This window comes from Dendrobates tinctorius, unplaced genomic scaffold (assembly GCF_039654945.1).
Source record: "Dendrobates tinctorius isolate UK_male_01 unplaced genomic scaffold, ASM3965494v1 ptg000177l, whole genome shotgun sequence".
Lineage (NCBI taxonomy): Eukaryota > Metazoa > Chordata > Amphibia > Anura > Dendrobatidae > Dendrobates > Dendrobates tinctorius.
This window is the reverse complement of record NW_027361844.1, coordinates 10,010,191-10,030,291: the sequence shown is the minus strand read 5'-3', so window position 1 is coordinate 10,030,291 and position 20,101 is coordinate 10,010,191. Positions and strand designations below refer to the sequence as shown.

At 45.6% G+C, this 20,101-nt stretch overlaps 1 protein-coding gene across 4 annotated transcripts in view; it reads right to left on the bottom strand.

Moving 5' to 3' along the window:
• VPS8 (VPS8 subunit of CORVET complex) overlaps positions 1–20,101 on the bottom strand; it is a 313,830-nt gene that overhangs the window by 52,739 nt on the left and 240,990 nt on the right. For all 4 annotated transcript variants that reach the window (XM_073551536.1, XM_073551537.1, XM_073551539.1 and 1 more), the window contains 2 exons: positions 18,217–18,297; positions 16,485–16,654 (listed from right to left, as the gene is read on the bottom strand). In XM_073551536.1, coding sequence (XP_073407637.1) covers positions 16,485–16,654; positions 18,217–18,297 — 251 coding nt within the window. The remainder of the gene's footprint in view (positions 1–16,484; positions 16,655–18,216; positions 18,298–20,101) is intronic.

The window sequence follows — 20,101 nt, the reverse complement described above, 5'->3', positions numbered from 1 at the left end:
AATTAATGGTTCTCAGGAATTCAAACATTGTTGCACTCTGGTGTATTTTCTTTGATTGGTATTTTCATTTATCCCTGTCCATCATCCCTTGCTTGTCTGGTTAGTGTGCACCTATACACTTCAGCTTCCCACTACCCAGAAAGGGAAGGGCACAGATAAGGGTAAACATAGGACCATAGTACAGCACGAGAACCTGGCGTCGCCACCTTCAGGAGTAATCCAGAGACCAGGGACAGACTAGGGTACCCCAAGTTTTTGGGACCTAGGTCAATGCCCATAATTCCAACACTGTTGTGACACTATGTTAAGAAAAAAACAAAATGTGTGACCTGCATACAGTAATGGGGCCTCTGCATTGTTTATAGGATAAACATTGCCGGTATTGGAGTGCATTTCACTTTGATTCTCTGCCTTCTCTACAGATTAGCTGCTGTCTTTATGTAAGTAATGAAGAGGACAGATTCCCAGCAATTAAACATCAGTGACTTATTCCACTACTATATTATCAATGATAACGTTATGGATAATCACTTTTAGCTGTGGAAATGTAAAAAAATGTCAATGTCACGTCAAGCAATATAACATATGAAATGTACTTTGTGGACATCAAAAGAAATGCAGAACTCTTAACAAAAAAAAAGTGTGCTGCCATTTTCTAAGACTTGTCATTTTTTCATTTTTGTATTTGTTTTCAAGCCATCGCACACATTTTTCATTTGTGCGATGGATTGCTTTTTGGGAGCTTAGCCTACATTGGTATTGATATGGGAATTTTCTCTTCAGAGAAAAAGAGAACTAGAACTCTAGTGCCACCTAAAGGAAGTAGCAATCCAAAAAGCCAATGCCGTCCCTTTAAGAACCCTTGTTACATGACTTAGGATAAAAGCCAAAACCAAAATCTCAATTTACAGACATGGTGTTTGAGGGTACTGCCCCTCATCAGTGAAAAGTGTGAGATCTGGTTTGGCTGGGTGAGAGGCGTCTGACTGGGATCCAAGGGGCAACGTTTCTCCTTGTGGAAAGTGACATGTCAAGCCGTACATGATAAAGGTGAAGAGACTTAAGCCACAATGCACATCTGGAAAATATGTAAATTGTCTCTTCAGAGAGGAAGAGGACTAGAACTGGTATTGATACAATTTTGGCATACATAAAATGATTTGTTCAATTTTTATTGCAATTTTGTTGGAGAGTGCAATGACTGAAAAAAAGACATTCTTGCGCTTAGACATTGTTATGCATTTTGGAATTTAATGAATTTAAATAATTTTATATCTTGATTCATCAGACTTGACAATACAACACCAAATATGCTTTTTTTAATGGAAAAAAAAAAAATAGGGTTATTAAGCTTTCCTATAACTAATGGGGGCATTCCCATCTCCAAGATCCTTTCCCAATATGTAGTAGGTGTAAAAATAATATTAACAAATACCTTAAATTAGAACTGTGGTATAGTCTTTCTGATTTGCTGTCTTTCCTCGTGTGCAGGCACTGTAGGTACACTGTGGGACTGTAGGTACACTGTGGGACTGTAGGTATCCATGGTTACGACCACTAGCAACTAATTAACTGTCACTATATCAGTGGTCGTAACCTAAGGTACTATATACCTACACAACAGGATAAACCTTTTTTTTCCCATTTTATGTTATTTTTTAGTCTCTTTACTTACGGTAAATTTTATATATATATATATATATATATATATATATATATATATATATATATATATATATATATATATATATATATATATATATATATATATACACACACACACACACACACACACACACACACACACATCTCTATCTCTGTCTATACACTACCGATCAAAAGTTTCGGGTCACCCAGACAATTGTGTTTTCCATGAAAACTCATACTTTTATTAATCAAATGAGTTTCCAAATGAATTTAAAATCTAGACCACACATTGACAGGGTTCGAAAAAAAGATTTTTAGTTGAAATAATAATTTTCTCCTTCAAACTTTGCTGCAATGGGAGCATTCTTTGCCAAAAGCAATTACAGCATTGCAGACCTTTGGCATTCTAGCAGTTAATTTGCTAAGGTAATCTGGAGAAATTTCACCCCATGCTTCCAGAAGCCCTTCCCACAAGATGGTTTGTCTTGATGGGCACTTTTTGCGTACCATACGGTCAAGCTGCTCCCACAACAGCTCAATGGGGTTGAGATCTGGTGACTGCGCTGGCCACTCCATTACATATAGAATACCAGCTGCCTGCTTCTTCCCTAAATAGTTCTTGAATAATTTGGAGGTGTGCTTTGCGTCACTGTCTTGTTGTAGGATAAAATTGGTTCCAATCAAGCGCTTTCCACAGGGTATGGCATGGCGTTTCAAAATGGAGTGATAGCCTTCCTTATTCAAAATCCCTTTTACCTTGTACAAATCTCCCACTTTACCAGCACCAAAGCAACCCCAGACCATCACATTACCTCCACCATGCTTGACAGATGGCGGTAGGCACTCTTACAGCATCTTTTCAGTTGTTCTGCGTCTCACAAATGTTCTTCTGTGTGATCCAAACACCTCAAACTTAGATTCATCTGTCCATAACACTTTTTTCCAATCTTCCTCTGTCCAATGTCTGTGTTCTTTTGCTCATATTAATCTTTTCCTTTTATTAGCCTGTCTCCGATATGGCTTTTTCTTTGCCACTCTGCCCTGAAGGCCAGCATCCCGGAGTCGCCTCTTCACTGTAGACGTTGACACTGGCGTTTTGCGTGTACTATTTAATTAAGCTTCCAGTTGAGGACCTGTGAGGCGTCGATTTCTCAAACTACAGACTCTAATGTACTTGACTTGTTGCTCAGTTGTGCAGCCGGGCCTCCCACTTCTCTCTCTCTTCATTTCTAAGAACAAGAATAGACTGTCGAGTTTCACATGAAAGTTCTTTTTTTTCTGGCTATTTTGAGAGTTTAATGGAACCAACAAATGCAATGTTGCAGATTCTCAACTAGCTCAAAGGAAGGTCAGGTTTATAGCTCATCTAATCAGCCAAACTGTTTTCATCTGTGCTAACATACTTGCATAAGGGTTTTCAAGGGAATTATAATCATCCATTAGTCTTGTTACACAGTAAAAAAAACACAAAGTACCATAAGAACACTGGAGTGATAGTTGTTGGAAATGGTCCTCTATACACCCATGAACACATTGCATTACAAACCAGACATTTGCAGCTAGATTAGTCATTTACCACATTAACGATGTATAGTGTATTTCTGAATCATTTAAAGTTAGCTTCATTGGAAAAACATGGGTATTACATACCTGGTAATGTGTTTTTTCATGAGACATGACGGTACCACAACAGAGGGGATCAGCCCAATGAGGACAGGAAACCTTCAAGATAAAAGGGGCGGCTCCTCTCTGTTTTACAGAGCACGAGAGGAACTCCGCAGGTTAGTGTACATATAAATAATACATCCTTTACACTACCAAATTTCCGACACCCAAGGGAGTGTATAATGCCAATAATGCACCCAACTAATGATGTGATCAATAGGGAGGGAATATAAGGGTGCCGTCATGTCTCATGATAAAACACATTACCAGGTATTTAATACCCGTGTTTTTCCATTCTACATGACGGGACCACGAAAGAGTTAGAGATTTGTATTCTCTTAGGGAGGGATCACTGATTGTAACACTCTTCTCCCAAATATGAGATCAGAGGTAGCAAATAGGTCTAACCTATAATGTAAGACAAAGGTAGACGGAGCGGACCAAGTGGCCGCTTTACTGAATTGGTAAATGGGAGCGTCTGCTCTCTCCGTCCAGGAAGTCGTCACGGCCCTCGTGGAGTGGGCTTTTAGGCCTTCTGGAATAGCCCTGCCTGCACTGTTATCTGTTGGCATAATTACCTTTATCACTCATCTAGCTATATTTTGTCTAGAGGCTTTTAAGGCCCCTCCTTGCCCCTTGGAATGAGACCATGCCCCCTGTTTTCTCCAAGGTCTCGTTACCTCCAAATACTGCAGGAGACATCTACTCATATCTAGGCCATGAAGCCTCTCCTCCTTCTGGTCGTTAGGGTTAGGACAAAAGAGATGGTAAGGTTATCTCCTGAGCCCTATGGAATTTTGATATCACCTTGAGAAGGTACTGTATGTTGGATCTTATTTTTAACACAACTATCATCTATGGCCTGAGTGTAGGGAGGGTCTTGCTGATAATGCGGGTAACTCCTCAACCTACTGGCCGACGCGAGCGCCTTTAATAAGGCTGTTTAATGTTAGAATCCCTATCTAATGTTGTGTTTTTAAATGGTTCCAACGGACTCTGTCAAAGATGACATGACTAAATTTAGATCCCAAGGAGGAGTAGAGGACGGAGCGAGTCAGCTCTAGTACAGGCCTGGATAAACCTGGCCACCCACCTATTGTCTGTCAGATCGCAGCTGAATAAGGCTGCCAGGGCTGAGACGTGTACTTTGAGGGTACTGACAGTTAACCCCAATCCTAAACCTTTCTGCAGAAAATTCCAGTATTGCCACTATCGGGACTTTCCCTTCCCGTATTGGGTCTGAGGTAGATAAGAATTTTCACATATCCTCCTACAAAAATTTTTTTTGTAGTCACTGGTTTTCAGCTACTGAGTAAGGTGGATATTAACGCTACTGAGAATCCCTTTTCCTTTAGTAGTGACCTTTTAAATTTCAAGCTGTCAGCTGCAGCCCAGGTCTCTGAGGGACACTGTGTTAGAGGGTCCTAGACCTCTGTAACTGACATTACACTCAGCCAATAGAACCATGGCCTTATCGGCCAAAAAAAGGGCTATCAAAATCACTCTGGCTCTGTCCTCCCTGATCTTCCTCAGTACCGCTGGTATGAGGCATATTGGAGGGAAGGAATACAGGAGACCTGATGTCCACTCTATCCTGAAGGCATCTACTGCCAATGGGCTGTCCAGTGGACTTAGGGAGCAGAATTTCTGGACCTTCCTGTTGGCTTTTTTGAGGCAGAGAGATCTATACTGGGATTTTCCCACATGTGTCCAATCCGTTGAAAAACAGATTCTTTTTGGTACTATTTTCCTTGCCTCAAGTGGTTCCTGCTCAGACAGTCTGCCTTCAGGTTGTCTATACCTCGGATATGCAGGGCCGATAATGAGAGGAACTGGTGTTCTGCCATAGTCATGATCCGGCCTCAAGCTGTTTAGCGGAGGCCCTTTGACCAGAGCCTGAAAGGCCGATGATTATCTGTCTCAAGGACTGAGAACGGGTGTCTCCCTGGTGGTGTACCTATGCAACCACTGCTTAGTTGTCCTGATAGGACTCTCACGTAGTGTCCACTTTAAGTGTGGTAACAATTCCTCTGGCGTTTTTTCGATTGTTAGAAGTTCTCACTCGTTCGAGGATAGATTCTTTTCCTCCTGGGCCCAGGGATCATGGAGCCATAATGTGTCTAGGTGGGCTCCCCACCACCAAGGACTAGTGTCCGTTGTGACCACCTTGGAGGCAGTGTGTGTGTGTGTGTGTGTGTGTGTGCCGGGTACTCCCCTCGGAGAGGACTATCTGTAACCACCACCTGGGTGACTGGAGTACAGAGTCCAGAAAGGTGAGCTTTTGCGCTAACCTTCCCTGCAGTTCCCTGTTGTTCTGCAACACACCTTTACAGTTCCTTTGTGTGGAACTGGGCCCATTTCACTGTTGGTATGCAGGAGGTGAGGGACCCCAACACCAACATGGTCCTCCACAGAGCTATCTCTGGCTTTTTTTTTTTTTTTTTTTTTTTTTTTTTTTTATCTCCCTTGTCTTCCTCTGGGAGGTGATGCTCCTGCTCCACTGAGTTCATTGTTAACCTCAAAAATTTCTAGATCATTGCTGGTTCCAGTTTGGATTTTTTTTTTTCTTTTTTGAGGTCCAGCTGCCATCCGAACATCTATAGTGTTTTCATCACTATTCTGACTTGATCTTTACAGTAAGGGAGATTTCTTCCCTATTATCAAGAAGTTGTCCAGATAGGGTATCATCAGAGCATCCTTCCCTCTGAGGTGCGCTGTGATTTCTGCGATTAGCCTTGTGAAAACTTGAGGGCTATCACTACTGCACAGGGCAGGGCCCTGTATTGAAAGTGACACTACTGAGACCCATCCGGACTGTCACTCTGAGACGAATATGGCCTTATTGCCGGATCTGGTGATAAGTGTTCATGAGATCTCTGAACTGTTATAGAACATTCGAGGAAGGAGGAATTCTACTGCTGGCCTTATCGTCTCCACCGGGATTATCAGATACCTATTGAGGTCTTTTCAGAATTATAATTGACCTCCAGGAACTTATCTGGGGCTTCTATCGAAAACTTTTCCAGGACATGATTGTCTAGGAGTGAGGTTGTTTCGCCTTCCAGACCGTCTTTGTTTGAGAGGATTGCATATGTCCTCTTGGAAGCCAGTGGTGGAACCTTAACTCCAGACCTGATCCCACAATTTGCTGGATCCAGATGTTGGACGAGAACCTCTCCCAAGCTGGGAGGAAGTGCACCTGAGAATGCCTGTCACTGGAAGGGTTTTTTGGTGTCTTTGAGGGTTTGCTAAAATAGAAGCCTCTCCCACCTATGGATCGTTAGTCAGAGCTGTTTCTTTCTCGATCCTTACATTGCCATCTCCTGGATTTCCGGCCCTTCCGAAAGGAGCGCTGAAAGAGACCTGAAGATGGCTGTCTTTTGGGAAAATTTTCTTTTTTGTTGTCGGTTTTCCCCCATACATCATCCAATGTCTGCCCTTTTACCGTGTGAAGGAAATTTCCTATTTTGGTTAGAGTTAAATCTTTGCCTGTGTGTCCCCCCAGCCAGCATTTAAGCCATCCTGCACAGCGTCCTATATTAGCTAAAGTTCTTTGTGCTTGCAGGCTGGTCTCCCCTTCCGGTACCAGCCCAGCCTCAAGCTGCATTGTGGACGCCACCTAACGTTTGTAGTCACGCTCAGCCTAGAATGGCCTAATTTGCTGTATAGCCTTGCTGAATCCTGCTGAAGTTTCAGCTAGGAATACTGCCGCTGCTCTTATGGCTGGTATTGCCTCTAGGATAGTCTCCATGGGGATTCTTTGCTCTAGCTGATCCTCTAGATTATTGATCCATATCTTAAGGGATCTAACCACACCAGTGGCCGCGATGGCCGGTCTAAGTGTTTCAGCTGAGGTCAGGCTGTTTTAAGACAATTATCTGTCTTTCTATCAGAGGTTCTTTCAGGGAACCTAAATCCTTTAAGGAGCAGGCAGGATTTTTTGGCGACCTTTGATATCGCTACATCAATTTCGAAGCCCCATGTCTTCCTGAGGGAAAAATGAGGGGCTGGTCTATCCCTTGCTTTGCTATCCATGTTTGTTGACTGCAAAGCCCTTCCTGATTGTAGACTTCTTACAATCAGGGATCTCCAGCTCTCAGCAGAACTGGTGTCTCTTCCGCTACTGTTCTAACAGTACAGATCTGACGCAACCCCTTATTCCTAAGGGACTTTTTTTTTTTTTTTTTTTTTACAATGCTCTACCCCACCAATGTATGTAAGAAGAGGGGAGAGAGGAGACTAGAGAGAGAGAGAGAGAGAACAGACATTATCGTACTGGACTTTCTCGAAGCTCACTCATCACTCGGACGCTTCTTAAGACAGGTACCGGATCTGGAGGCTGACTGGTCTGTACACATGACTCCCATGGGAACTGTGGACCCCTCCTTGTTAACACCATGACGATCTTGCCGTACGCTGTCCGAGCGGCTTCCACTGTAGTTATGGCGCATCTGGCTCCTCTCATCTGAGTGAGACGGCCACTCCTGCACCTCCTGGCGCTGCTGTAAGTGCTCTGGCAAAAAAGGCTCTCAATCTTAACAAGTTAGCTGCTGCCGCTTTTCAGATGAGAACAGTCACATTCAACCTAGAATGGTTGGTGACTCCTGCCAGCACTTCAGACAGCATTACCCCATTTTTTTTTTTAATTAACTGATCACCTGGTTGATCCTGCACCTGCCGGTCACCTGCGCTTCCTGGGTGTTATCCACATACGCACTACATCAGACTTGTTTGCACCCCCAGTAACCACTACTGGTGTGCGCTGATCTCCTCCCCGTGTATGCCCCGGAGCGCGCCAGCCTTTCCCCCGGGTGAGCGCTCCCTTCCTACACTCGGGGAGTCTTTCTGGCCAGTTCCTGGTGCGCGTCTCTGTCCTGTCACTATCGGGCGCGTCACTTCCGGTGCGCTCCCGGCGTTCTTCTGACGCCCGGCCGCAATGACACCCGGCACCGCCGCCCCCTCCCTACCTGGACCTGCCTGGAGGGGGCGATAACACTGCACCACCCCTGGCTACCAAGACGCCTGGTCACCTCCACCTCCTCCATACCTGTGCTGGATTTTCCTGGAGGGAGCGATCACACCGCTGGCCACCACTGTTCTGCAGGTACTGCTTCTTCATTATGGCCCAAACGGTGACCGGCGCCCTGGGCTCAACAGGGAGGGATTCCGAGAGGGTCCTCTCCAAGGAGTCTTACCTCTGCCAGGGCACCGATGTGCTTCACGGGCTCCATGGCCACCACACGTTAACAGGGAGGGAGAACAAAAGTGGCCTCCGTGGACTTCTATGGGATATGTCGGCATCTGGGATGGTACACCCAATGTGGTCTCCGAGGTATCAAACTTCACTCGGGCAATTGCCTCGCGGGCTCTGGCCATGCACTCGCTCAGGGGGGGCATAGGAATATATGGCCCCCGAGGCGACTACTGGTACCTGGCGACGGGTGTAGAAGACCGGTGCCTGCCAGAAATCACCCGACCCAGGCATCCTTCTTTCTTCTAGAATCTTCAAGAGGTTATTCATCTTGAGGGTTCCCCATCGAGGACAGGAAACCAACTGATGCGGAGAGAGGAGCCGCTCCTTTTATCTTGAAGGTTTCCTGTCCTCATTGGGCGGATCCCCTCTCTCGTGGTGCAGTCATGTAGAATGGAAAAACACCAAGGTTACTTACCGGTAGCCGGTTTTTCCGGAGCCCATAACGGCACATATGAGAGAGGGGATCCGCCCAGTCAGGACAGGAACCCTACTGAAGATAAAATGGCGGTACCTCTCCCTCGCTTCAGTTGGTTTACAGAGCATGAGAGGCCCCCCGGGTTAGTACACATGGTAAAACTATCACCACATTACATCTAACTAAAAAAAACACCCAAACTATAGTGCACACCAAAGGAGTGAAAAGGGGGGGAATATACAGGTGCCGTCATGGGCTCCGGAAAAAACGGCTACCGGTAAGTAACCTTGGTGTTTTCCCGTCTCCCATGACGGCACACATGAGAGACTTTTGCAGAATAAGACACCTTAGGGAGGGTCCACCGCTTGCAGCACCCTTCTACCAAAGGTTAGGTCAGTAGAGGAAGACAGATCAAGTCGGTAGTGCTTAAAAAAGGTGGAAGGTGAGGACCAAGTAGCGGCTTTACAAATTTGTTCAATTGATACCTCAGCCTTCTCTGCCCAGGAGGTAGCCACGGCTCTGGTGGAGTGAGCCTTGATGCCTTCTGGAACCGAAGCGCCACTTGCGGAGTAGGATAACATAATGGCCTTCCTGATCCATCTGGCAATGGTACTCTTAGCTACCTCGTGCCCTTTTCTACTACCCTGAAAGGCTACAAAAAGGGACTGATCTTTCCTCCACTGACTAGTTACTGACATATATTGTAATATGGCTCTTCTTACATCTAATGTATGGAACTTTTGCTCCCCAGGGTTTCTAGGATTGTTACAGAACGATGGCAAGGAGATCTCCTGAGTCCTATGAAACTTTTGGACTACCTTGGGGAGATAGGCCGGGTCTGGTCTTAGAACCACTCGATCCTCCAAGATCTGTGTACATGGAGGACATATGTCTATAGCTTATGTCTAGAGCTTGAAGGTCGCTGACTCTTCGGGCTGATGTTAAGGCTACCAGTAAGACAGTTTTAAGTGTAAGTAGCTTTGGTGACAGTTCTAGTAGTGGTTCAAAGGGGTCTTTGGTTAAGGCCTCTAAGACTAGGTTGAGGTCCCAGGGTGGTATCTTTGGGATAATGACCGGCCTTGACCTGCCACAGGACTTTATGAATCGGGACACCCACCTATTGGCTGCTAAGTTGCAGTTATATAGGGCCCCCAAAGCTGAGACTTGAACTTTGAGTGTGTTAGTGGCTAACCCCAGTTGTAGCCCCGACTGTAAGAACTCTAGGATAGGTCCCACTGGCGCTACATCCCCCAAGGGTTCCCCCAGGAAGTCTAGGAACTTTTTCTACGTTCTACCGTAGATTTGGGATGTTATAGGTTTCCTACTTTTCAACAGGGTGGAGACTAACCCTGGAGAGAATCCCTGGCGACTCAGTAGCACCCTCTCAAATTCCAGGCTGCTAGATGGAAGCCCTTCTCCTGAGAGTGGACCACTGGTCCCTGGGAGAGCAGGTCTGGAATCTCCGGTAGTATCCATGGATCTGTCACTGACATAAGCCTCAGAAGGGAGAACAAAGGCCTTCTCGGCCAAAACGGAGCTATAAGTATTATTCTTGCTCGATGCTCCCTGATTTTCCTGACCACTACTGGGATCATTGTTATCGGGGGAAATGCATAGGCCAGGATGAACTTCCAGGGTATTTGTAGGGCATCTTCTGCGAAGGGGTTTTCACTTGGGTTTAATGAGCAGAACTTCCTGACCTTCCGGTTGTGTGCGGTAGCGAACAGGTCTATTTCTGGTTTGCCCCAGGCCTGAACTATTTGTTGGAAGACTTGGGGGTTTAGGGACCATTCCCCTTGTCTTAGGTGCCTGCGACTCAGGAAGTCTGCCTGTATATTTTCTGCCCCCTTTATGTGCAGTGCTGTGATGGATAACAGATGTTGTTCTGCTAGCTGGAAGAGTAGATCTGATATTTGTATGAGGCCCCGAGATCTCGTTCCCCCCCCTGGTGATTGATGTAGGCTACTACTGCTTGATTGTCCGTCATGACCCGGGTGTGGCGGCCCTGAAGTAAGGGAAGGAAATGTTTCACGGCTTTTTCCACTGCCCATAGTTCTTTTACATTTGAACCGTGATCCCTTTCTAGCGAGGACCAGGTCCCCTGTATTGAGTAGGATCTCAGGTGTGCTCCCCATCCTGTGGCACTCGCGTCTGTTGTAATGATGTCCTCGACTGGTTTTTGCCACGGGACACCGACTGTTAGATTCTTTTCTACAGTCCACCAGAGCAGGGAATCTCTTACAGCCACTGAGAGACATAGTTTGCCTTCTAAATGCCCTTTTAATTGTTTCTGTGCTGACAGAACTTCCCACTGTAGTTGCCTTAAGTGGTACTGCGCCCATGCTACTGCGGGTATGCATGATGTCAACGAGCCTAAAAGGGACATTGCGTTTCTCAGTGTCATATTTGGCTTTTGTATTGCTGTGCGAGCTAGGCCCCTTATCTTGGTCACTTTGCTCTCTGGTAGGAGGTAGCGTTGTTGCTCGGAGTCCAATATCAACCCTAGGAAGGATTGCTCTTTTACTGGGGTTATCCTTGACTTGGGGATGTTTACTATCCATCCTAGTCCTACTAGAATTGCTATCACTTCCTTCACTTGATGTGTGCAGTGGGACTCCGACCTCCCTATTACCAGAAAGTCATCTAGGTATGGGACAATCACTATGTCCCTGGAACGCAGAAAAGACATTACTTCGGCCATCACTTTGGTGAATACTCTGGGGGCTGTAGACAGGCCAAATGGAAGGGCTGCGTACTGGTAGTGTTTCACCTGCCCCTGGACATAGAGCGCTACTCTCAAATATTTTTGATACTCCCGATGAATTGGGATGTGATAGTAGGCATCTTTTAAGTCTATCACTGTCATGAGGCAATGCTGGAACAGGATCTTTTGTGGCCCAAGACTACCGTCTCCAGGGCCAGCTGTTGCTCTTGGGCTTTCCTTCTGGGTGTCATTATGAAGGTATGCCTGGGCAGACGGATGAATTTTATTTTTAAGCCGTCCTTGATTATATTTAGGATCCATGTACTGTGGGAGATATTTGCCCAGGCGGAAAGGAAGAGAGAAAGCCTTCCCCCTACCTCCGGCCCAATGTCATTGGGGAGATTTTTTGGAGGAAGTGGAGGGCCCTTTAAACAAATAGCCCGATCCTCTTATTTCTTTAAAGTCCCAGCTTTTTCTATCTCCCGGGGGACGACCCCTGTTAAATCTCCTCCTTCGAAAGGGCTGCTTTTTAGGTTCTCCCGGAAATCGGGGAAAGCTTTTCTTCCTATCCCCCGCATGTTCCAAAATTTCTTCTAGTTTTTTCCTGAAGAGGAATTGGCCATCGCATGGAATGGAACATAACCTATGCTTTGATGGTAAGTCCCCAGGACACCCTTTAAGCCACAGGGCTCGTCTTGCCGCGTTTGACAGGCTTGCTGCCCTAGCTGTTAATCTTGCGGAGTCTGCAGAGGAATCTGCTAGGAAAGCCGCTGCTCCGTGCACCAGTGTCAAATTAGACAGAATTTCGTCCGTAGGAACTCTATCCTTGATCTGGTCCTCTATTTGTTGCAGCCAGACCATGATGGCACGAGCGGTACAGGTACGCAATATCGCTGGTTTCAATCCACCTGCTGAAGCTTCCCAGATGTGCTTCAGGAAACAGTCTGCTTTTTTGTCAAGCGGGTCTTTCAACACGCCAGAGTCCTCTAATGGTAGGGATACCTTTTTTGAGGATATGGCTACGGCCCCATCAATTTTTGGGACTTTTTCCCAGGCTTCTGAATCCTTCTGCTCAAAAGGGTACCTCCTCTTTGATGCGGAAGGTAAGCCCCCTGACCTCTCCGTTTTTTTCCATTCCCTGTCAATTAGTGCTTTTATTTTATTATTTACAGGGAAGGTACGTTTTCGTTTTTCCTCCAGTCCTCCAAACATTACATCATCTAATGATTTGGGAGCTTTTTCCTCTTTAAAGGCCCATTGTAGCTCTAATCGCTCTGACCACATCCTCTGTTGGGAAACATGGACGGCCGCCTATATCGCTGTCCGAGGAGGATTCTGAGGACTGAGTAGAGGAAGAGGAGGTGGAGGGGGACAAGGATCTATCCCACCCCTTCTGCCTTGGCGAGGCCTCTGAATCGGAGCTTCTTCTACGATTTCTTTTATCTTTGTTTTTAAGGGATGCCCTTAGGGAACCTTTCACCTCCTGTTGAATTAACTGTTTAAGGCTAGTCACCAAATCAGGGGTCTCCTCCTGTATAGTTTTATTTATACAGTCAGCGCAGAGGTCTTTCTGCCACTGATCTGCCAGCGGGTGTTTACATAGGGCGCATTCTCTATTTTTGGTTTTGCTGCTGGCCTTCCTCGACCCCTAGTGATCAAACAGAGAAAATGGAACCCCGTTACCATAAGTGTGACATTCACGTAGATCACTCACCACCGCTGTCAATCAGGGGTACCGATCTCGGTGGCTCCTCAGATGCACTCGTGACGTTTCTCCTGGACGTCTCAGAGTCATGCCGATTGCGTTTATGACTGCCGCTCCCACCACTCGAGCGACTGCTCCTGGTATGTTGGCGGCTCAGCCTGGCATCTGGCGAGAGGTCTTGCTGCTGACGCTGCTCATCTTGCCCCACTTCCATCATGAAGCCTTGGGCATGAGTGCTTCTTCTGTGGTCATCCTCCTTTTGTAAGGAGGATCCACTGCACTCTCCGCCTCCTCCGGTTACCCCACAGTCCCCCCCGCCATGCCGCCGGGATCTTCTTTCACCGGCCGGCGTTATTTGCTATGGGCGCCGCCATCTTGGATTGCCGGCGCCGCCTCCCGACGTCATGCAGGCACGCCCCCTCCCAGCGTGCCCTGCATGTGACGTCAGGGGAGCGCGACCCGGAAGTGGCCGTTCCCTGACGCTCCTGGATGCGGCAGAGGGGGAGAGGGCAGCACGGCAGAGCCCCAGGACGTGCTGCTTCTGCGCCTGCTCGGACGCTGAGCCCCCGGGGGACCCGCGGACGGCGCTTCCCTCCCCCGATGCATGGCGCCCAGGACCCTGCCTGTTCTTCCACGCCGGCACGAGAGAGGGGCAGGTACGTGTTCCTTCAGTACACGGGTCCCTGTCAGGACAGGAAACCCAACTGAAGCGAGGGAGAGGTACCGCCCTTTTATCTTCAGTAGGGTTCCTGTCCTGACTGGGCGGATTCCCCCTCTCATGTGTGCCGTCATGGGAGACGGGAAAAAATTGCTTCTCTTTCAAAAATAAGGAAATTTTGAAGTGATCCCAAACTTTTGAACGGTAGTGTATCTACAGTGCTGTGCAAATTAATTGGGACAAAGCATTTTTTTTTAAGTAAAATTGCAAGACAGTTGAGTGCCTGTTCAAAGCAGTTAAAACTGGTTTGAATCACTGACTGGTAACCAACTTACGATTTTACTTAATTGTCATTGGCGTACTTTTTTACAAGGAGCCAGTTTGGCGTTGATATTTGCTTTTTAAAGGTGTTTTACCACGAACGAAAGTTCATTTTAAAAATTGTCTGTGTCTGACAGTGTACAGAACATACCACAGCTCCTGGGCAGAGGAGGAAGCAAAAGACAATACTGACATTACAGCAGGAGATTGCAGCGGATACATTTTGTGAGGTAAAATATTGTTTAAAAGCAGTAAGCGAAATATTTTACCTCACAAAATGAATCCTCTGTGATCCCCTGCTGTAATGTCAGTATTGTCTTTTGATTCTTCCCCTGCCCAGGAGATGTGGTATGCTCCGTACACAGTCAGGCACAGACAATTTTTATAATGAACTTTCGTTCGCGGGAAAACCCCTTTAATGTGCCCGGCTTCCTCTGGCTATAGACACGTCGCGCATCTTCCGCCGGGATCAGCCGAATAATTCACTGCGCCTGCATGGAATTTACGCAGGCGAAGTAAATCAGACCACCGCCATCTTTGTGCAGACAGATAGCGGCGGTCACATTAAAACTGCGCATGCGCTCCTCCTGTACAAAGATAGCGGTGGTCAGTGAATCATTCAGCTGATGCCGGCGGCGGCGTGTTCGCGATGGTGTTCCGCTGATGGTATCGGACAAGAGGCTGCATATGGTGTATACAGAGTGTGTGTGTGGGGTACGTACGGCATATACAGTGTGTTTGTGTGTGTGTGGTGTGTACGACGTATACAGTGTGTGTGTGGTGCGACGGTGTTCCGCTGTTGGTACCGCGCAAGAGGCTGCATACGGCGTATACAGTGTGTGTGTGGGGTGTGTACGGCATATACAGTGTGTTTGTGTGTGGTGCGTACGGCGTATACAGAGTGTGTGTGTGTGTGTGTGTGGTGCGACAGTGTACTGCTGGTGGTATCGCGCAAGAGGCTGCGTACGGCGTATACAGAGTGTGTGGGGGGGGTGCTTGCGGCATATACAATGTGTGTGTGGGGTGCTTGCGGCATATACAGTGTGTGTATGGCGACTGTTCCGCTGGCGGTGCCGCACAAGAGGCTGGTACCACCAGCAGTTTCCATATTGAGACACCCATCACTTGGGTGTCCCAATATGGTGGTCGGTGAACTTCCGCCACTTGGAATTCTGGGATCCGGACACATCTGGACGGAACAGGATGTGAAGACATTACAAGGTACACATACACACAAAATATAAAACTGCGGATCTCCTATGAAGCCCAGCCACAGCAATCTACATCCCAACATGGCACTCTAGCAGATCGCTGCCCTGGTAATCAACAACACCCTGCAATCGCATTGCAGGAAGGCTTAAATGTAGCCCAGCGCATGCATATCCATTTAAATGCTGCCATCAGTCACTGACAGCGGCATTTAAATGGTTCAACAGCAGTGATCAGCTCTATAGATCGCCACTGAAGTTACTGGCAAACGCTGGCTGGGCAACACTGCAGGCATATGTCAGGTCTGGTGCAAGGCTCAGATCCCGAGCCAGCTCCTCACACCCATTACGACCATATAATGTAGTTTTACATGCTTGGTTGTGGAGGGGTTAGCATGAGCAGTTGTACTGACAAATCTTCACAAAGAACTCAACTGACTTTTTAAAAACTGCACGTCAAATGCAGATCCCAGAATTGCAATCTAATTTTGTCGCCATGGGCAGAGGTAGAGAAGGTCACTAGGAAAAACTTACAAGGACAAGTGACATTAAAAGCAGTGACATTTCCTCTAAGCTGCTGTTTCTACTTTGTATGCTATTAAGATGCCTTTGGGACTTATTCACCAGAATGGAGGCGCAACACTAAGTGCATGAAGCGAAAAGACAAAACATTGACAAATTCACACAGAAGTGAGTTATGAAACACTGAAAAAATTAGAGAAGGAAATAAAAAAACCTTATTTTAGAACAAGTTGGGTCCCCAATAGTAAGCTCCACATCAGAGGATGTGATTCAGAAACATGCACATATCATGTCCTCACCTCCAGTGAAGATCACAGCAAAGTGTCGCTTTTTGCACTTTGAGTACAAATTATTGAAATGATAAATGTTTTACTGAGGCACCTACCTGAAAATAATGATATCATCTGTGGATTCTTGTCTCTTCTTGTACTGCTGTAGGCAGACGCAGCAGTAATCCTGCTTTGGTACGAGAGCCTTGGTAATCAAAGCTTTAAGGTTGCGCAGAGACCAGTGCAAGTCTTGGTTCAGCAAGTTCGTAGTAGTTTCCAACAGTGTCTGTGCAAACAAGAAACATTTTTGGAGTTTTGTGTGAAATGATCAATGTTTTGCTTTTTGCTTCATTCTCTTTTGTGTTTTTTCATTTAAGACAAATTAAATGAAGATAATAATACCAAAGAATTTGTGTTTGCAATCATTTTCAGGAAGAAACTGAGTATTATCTGACAGAATTGCAGGGGTGTCAATACTTTTGGCCACAACTGTACATGGCCAGGATCCATCACTACCCATTACTACTATACACAGTCAGGATCCATCACTACCCACTATTACTATACAAGTTCAGGATCCATCACTACCCATTACTAATATACCTGGCTAGGATCCATCACTACCCATTACTACTATACATAGTCGGGATCCATCACTACCCACTATTACTATACATGACCAGGATCCATCACTACCCATTACTAATATACCTGGCTAGGATCCATCACTACCCATTACTACTATACATAGTCGGGATCCATCACTACCCACTATTACTATACATGACCAGGATCCATCACTACCCATTACCACCATACCTGGCTAGGATCCATCACTACCCATTATTACTATACATAGTCAGAATCCTTCACTACCCATTATAACTATACATAGTCAGGATCCATCACTACCCATTAATACTATACATGGCCAGGATCCATCAGAACCCATTATTACTATACATGATCAGGATCCATCACTACCCATTACTAATATACCTGGCTAGGATCCATCACTACCCATTATTACTATAGTCAGGATCCATCACTACCCATTATTACTATACATGATCAAGATCCATCACTACCTATTACTATACATGACCAGGATCCATCACTACCAATTATTATTTTCTCATTACAATATTTGCTATCACACTTTGGAAAAACACCAAACTTCTTTTGATTACTTACTTGTGTGCATAGAACACCATTCAGACAGACTTTGGACAATAGATTGCAAGTTACTACACATCCAGTGCAACTAAAGCTAAAATACAGACTTGCAGAACATCTTTAGTGGGAACGAGAAGGCTTTCCCAACATGTGTATACTAGTAAATTCACTTCTAATACAATAACAATTCTGGGGCATATTCTCTTAGAACTCTGAGTAGTAGCACATTTCTGTTGTCCCTCTTGGAAACATGAATAAATTGACAATTGGGCTTTACTTTTCCCCTTGTCAATTGATGTACAATACAAAATAATATTGTGGTACCGTGCTAGCCAGAAAAATGGATGTAAAAAAGGTATCACACCTTGAATACTTTTCTCAGTTTTTTTGGGGACATAAGTATTTACACCCCTTGTCAATTGCGCTGATTGGTCAATCTCAAACTGTGAAGGGACATGCACTATTGAGAAGATGGTGAAATCCAGGTGGCAGCTTATTCATTGATTTCTATGAGGAATAACAGCTGCCTGGCACACTGCAGAGATTTAAGAAAACATGCCTTAATCTGTAATATGTGATTACAGACATAAGGAGAAAGCAGACCTGATCACGCAATACCTTTTTGCCATTTTACTTGTAATAGAAAGCAGTGTATAAGAACTCCAGCATTACCTGTTCATAGCTAAATGTATCCAGCATTCCTAACACCAAGCCTTGGATTTCACCCAACTTTCCTCTCCCGTACACAGGATCCTAAATTCAGAAACAAATAAGTAAAAAGGACTTGTATGTTTATGAGACCACACACGTATAAAAGGTTTACAGTCATGTTCAAAGACAGTCTGACAAAAAACTATGCACCCCTGACGCGCGTTTCGCGTACTGCTTCTTCCTTTCTTAACTGCCATTTTTGCGGTTATGTGTATATTTGTTTTAGAGTTCCCTCACTGTGAGTGGCTTTAAAATATATATTTCTTTTTTCACTTTTAACCAGTTTAGGATTTCAAAGCAGTGAAGCAGCTAAAAGTACTAGGGCATACCCTTAGTGGACAGTTAAATGCGTTTTCCGGGACTTCAGTTATATTTTTCATATGGTGCCAAGAAGTTACCAGCAGGTAGTTGCAGACTACCAGCCTGTTCTGCCAGCTCAGGGGGTGACATTCCTGCTTCCTTTTACCTCACCTCAATAAAGCAGCTATTTCTCTTCAACTATGGTCACGCAGCGCCACTGCCCACATCATGCCCATAAGACAGACAGGTACCAGCAGTTAGGCAGCGGGGAGTCAGCTGTCAATCAACATGTTGTCTGCAGTTACACTCTGTCAACAGAGCAGAAAAGAAGAAGCTGCTCTGACAACATGGATGTAGGGAGGACCAGACTCTCTCTTAAAGGGGACTTTTCACCTTGGAAAATGCCATTTACCTGCAGATAGAAGGATAATCTGTAGGTAATTAGGGTTACAATGCTGCACGTCCACCATAGTGAAAGTGTGGCTACCGGGAGAAACTGAAAACAAAAGCAGACAGCTCATGATAGATGCACTTTAAGATGGAAGAAACAAATGTGACGGGACCAAGAACCCATTATCCTCCAGTGCTGTCATATTCCAGAACTGCAACCTCCCTGAAGCGCCCAGAAGTACAAGGTGTTCAGTGCTCAGAGACATGGCCGAGGTAAGGAGGCGGAAACCCGACCACCACTGAACAAGACGAAAAAGTACAAAGTGGTCATGTCCGAGGTAAACTATTGAGAGCTCTTTTGACCACATGTCTTGGGTTCACAGCAACAGCTTCCAAATGCCACACCTTGAATCAGCTCCAGACCTTTTGCCTGCTTAATTGATAATGGATTAAAGAGGGAATAGCCCATGCAGCCCATGAAAGAGCATTTGAGATAACTGCCCAATTACTTTTGATCCCTTTAAAAAGAGGTCACTATATATTAAAGAGCTGTAATTCCTACACCCTTACTCCAAATTGGATGTGAATACCCTAAAATTAAAGCTGAGAGTCTGCACTATTGAAAAGGGACTGTCAGTACGGTATGACTTAAAACCAATTACAGGCGCTCGATGCTTCACGATGGATCTAATCATTTATATACTGAAACTGCCCTCATTAAAAGTCTCTAACGATCTACTACAGCTAAATCTAATGGTCACTACTCCATGCTAATTCTCTTGGATCTCTCTGCAGCATTCAACACTGTGGATCATCAGCTCCTCCTCGCTATGCTCGATCAGCCTCAAGGACACAGTTCTCTCCTGGTTCTCCTCCTCTCTCTTGGACAGCTTCTTCACTGTATCTTTTGCTGGCTCCTCCTCCTTTCATCTTCCCCTTACTGTTGAGGTCCCTCAAGGTTCTAGGCCTCCACCTCTTCTCTTTGTATACTGCCCTATTGGACAAACAATCAGTAGATTTGGTTTCCAGTACCATCTCTATGATGATACTCAGTTATACACTTATCTTCATATTACGCCTGCCTTTTTAGAAAACACCAGTGATGGTCTTACTGCTGTCCCCAACATCATGTCCTCCCTCTATCTGAAACTGAAGC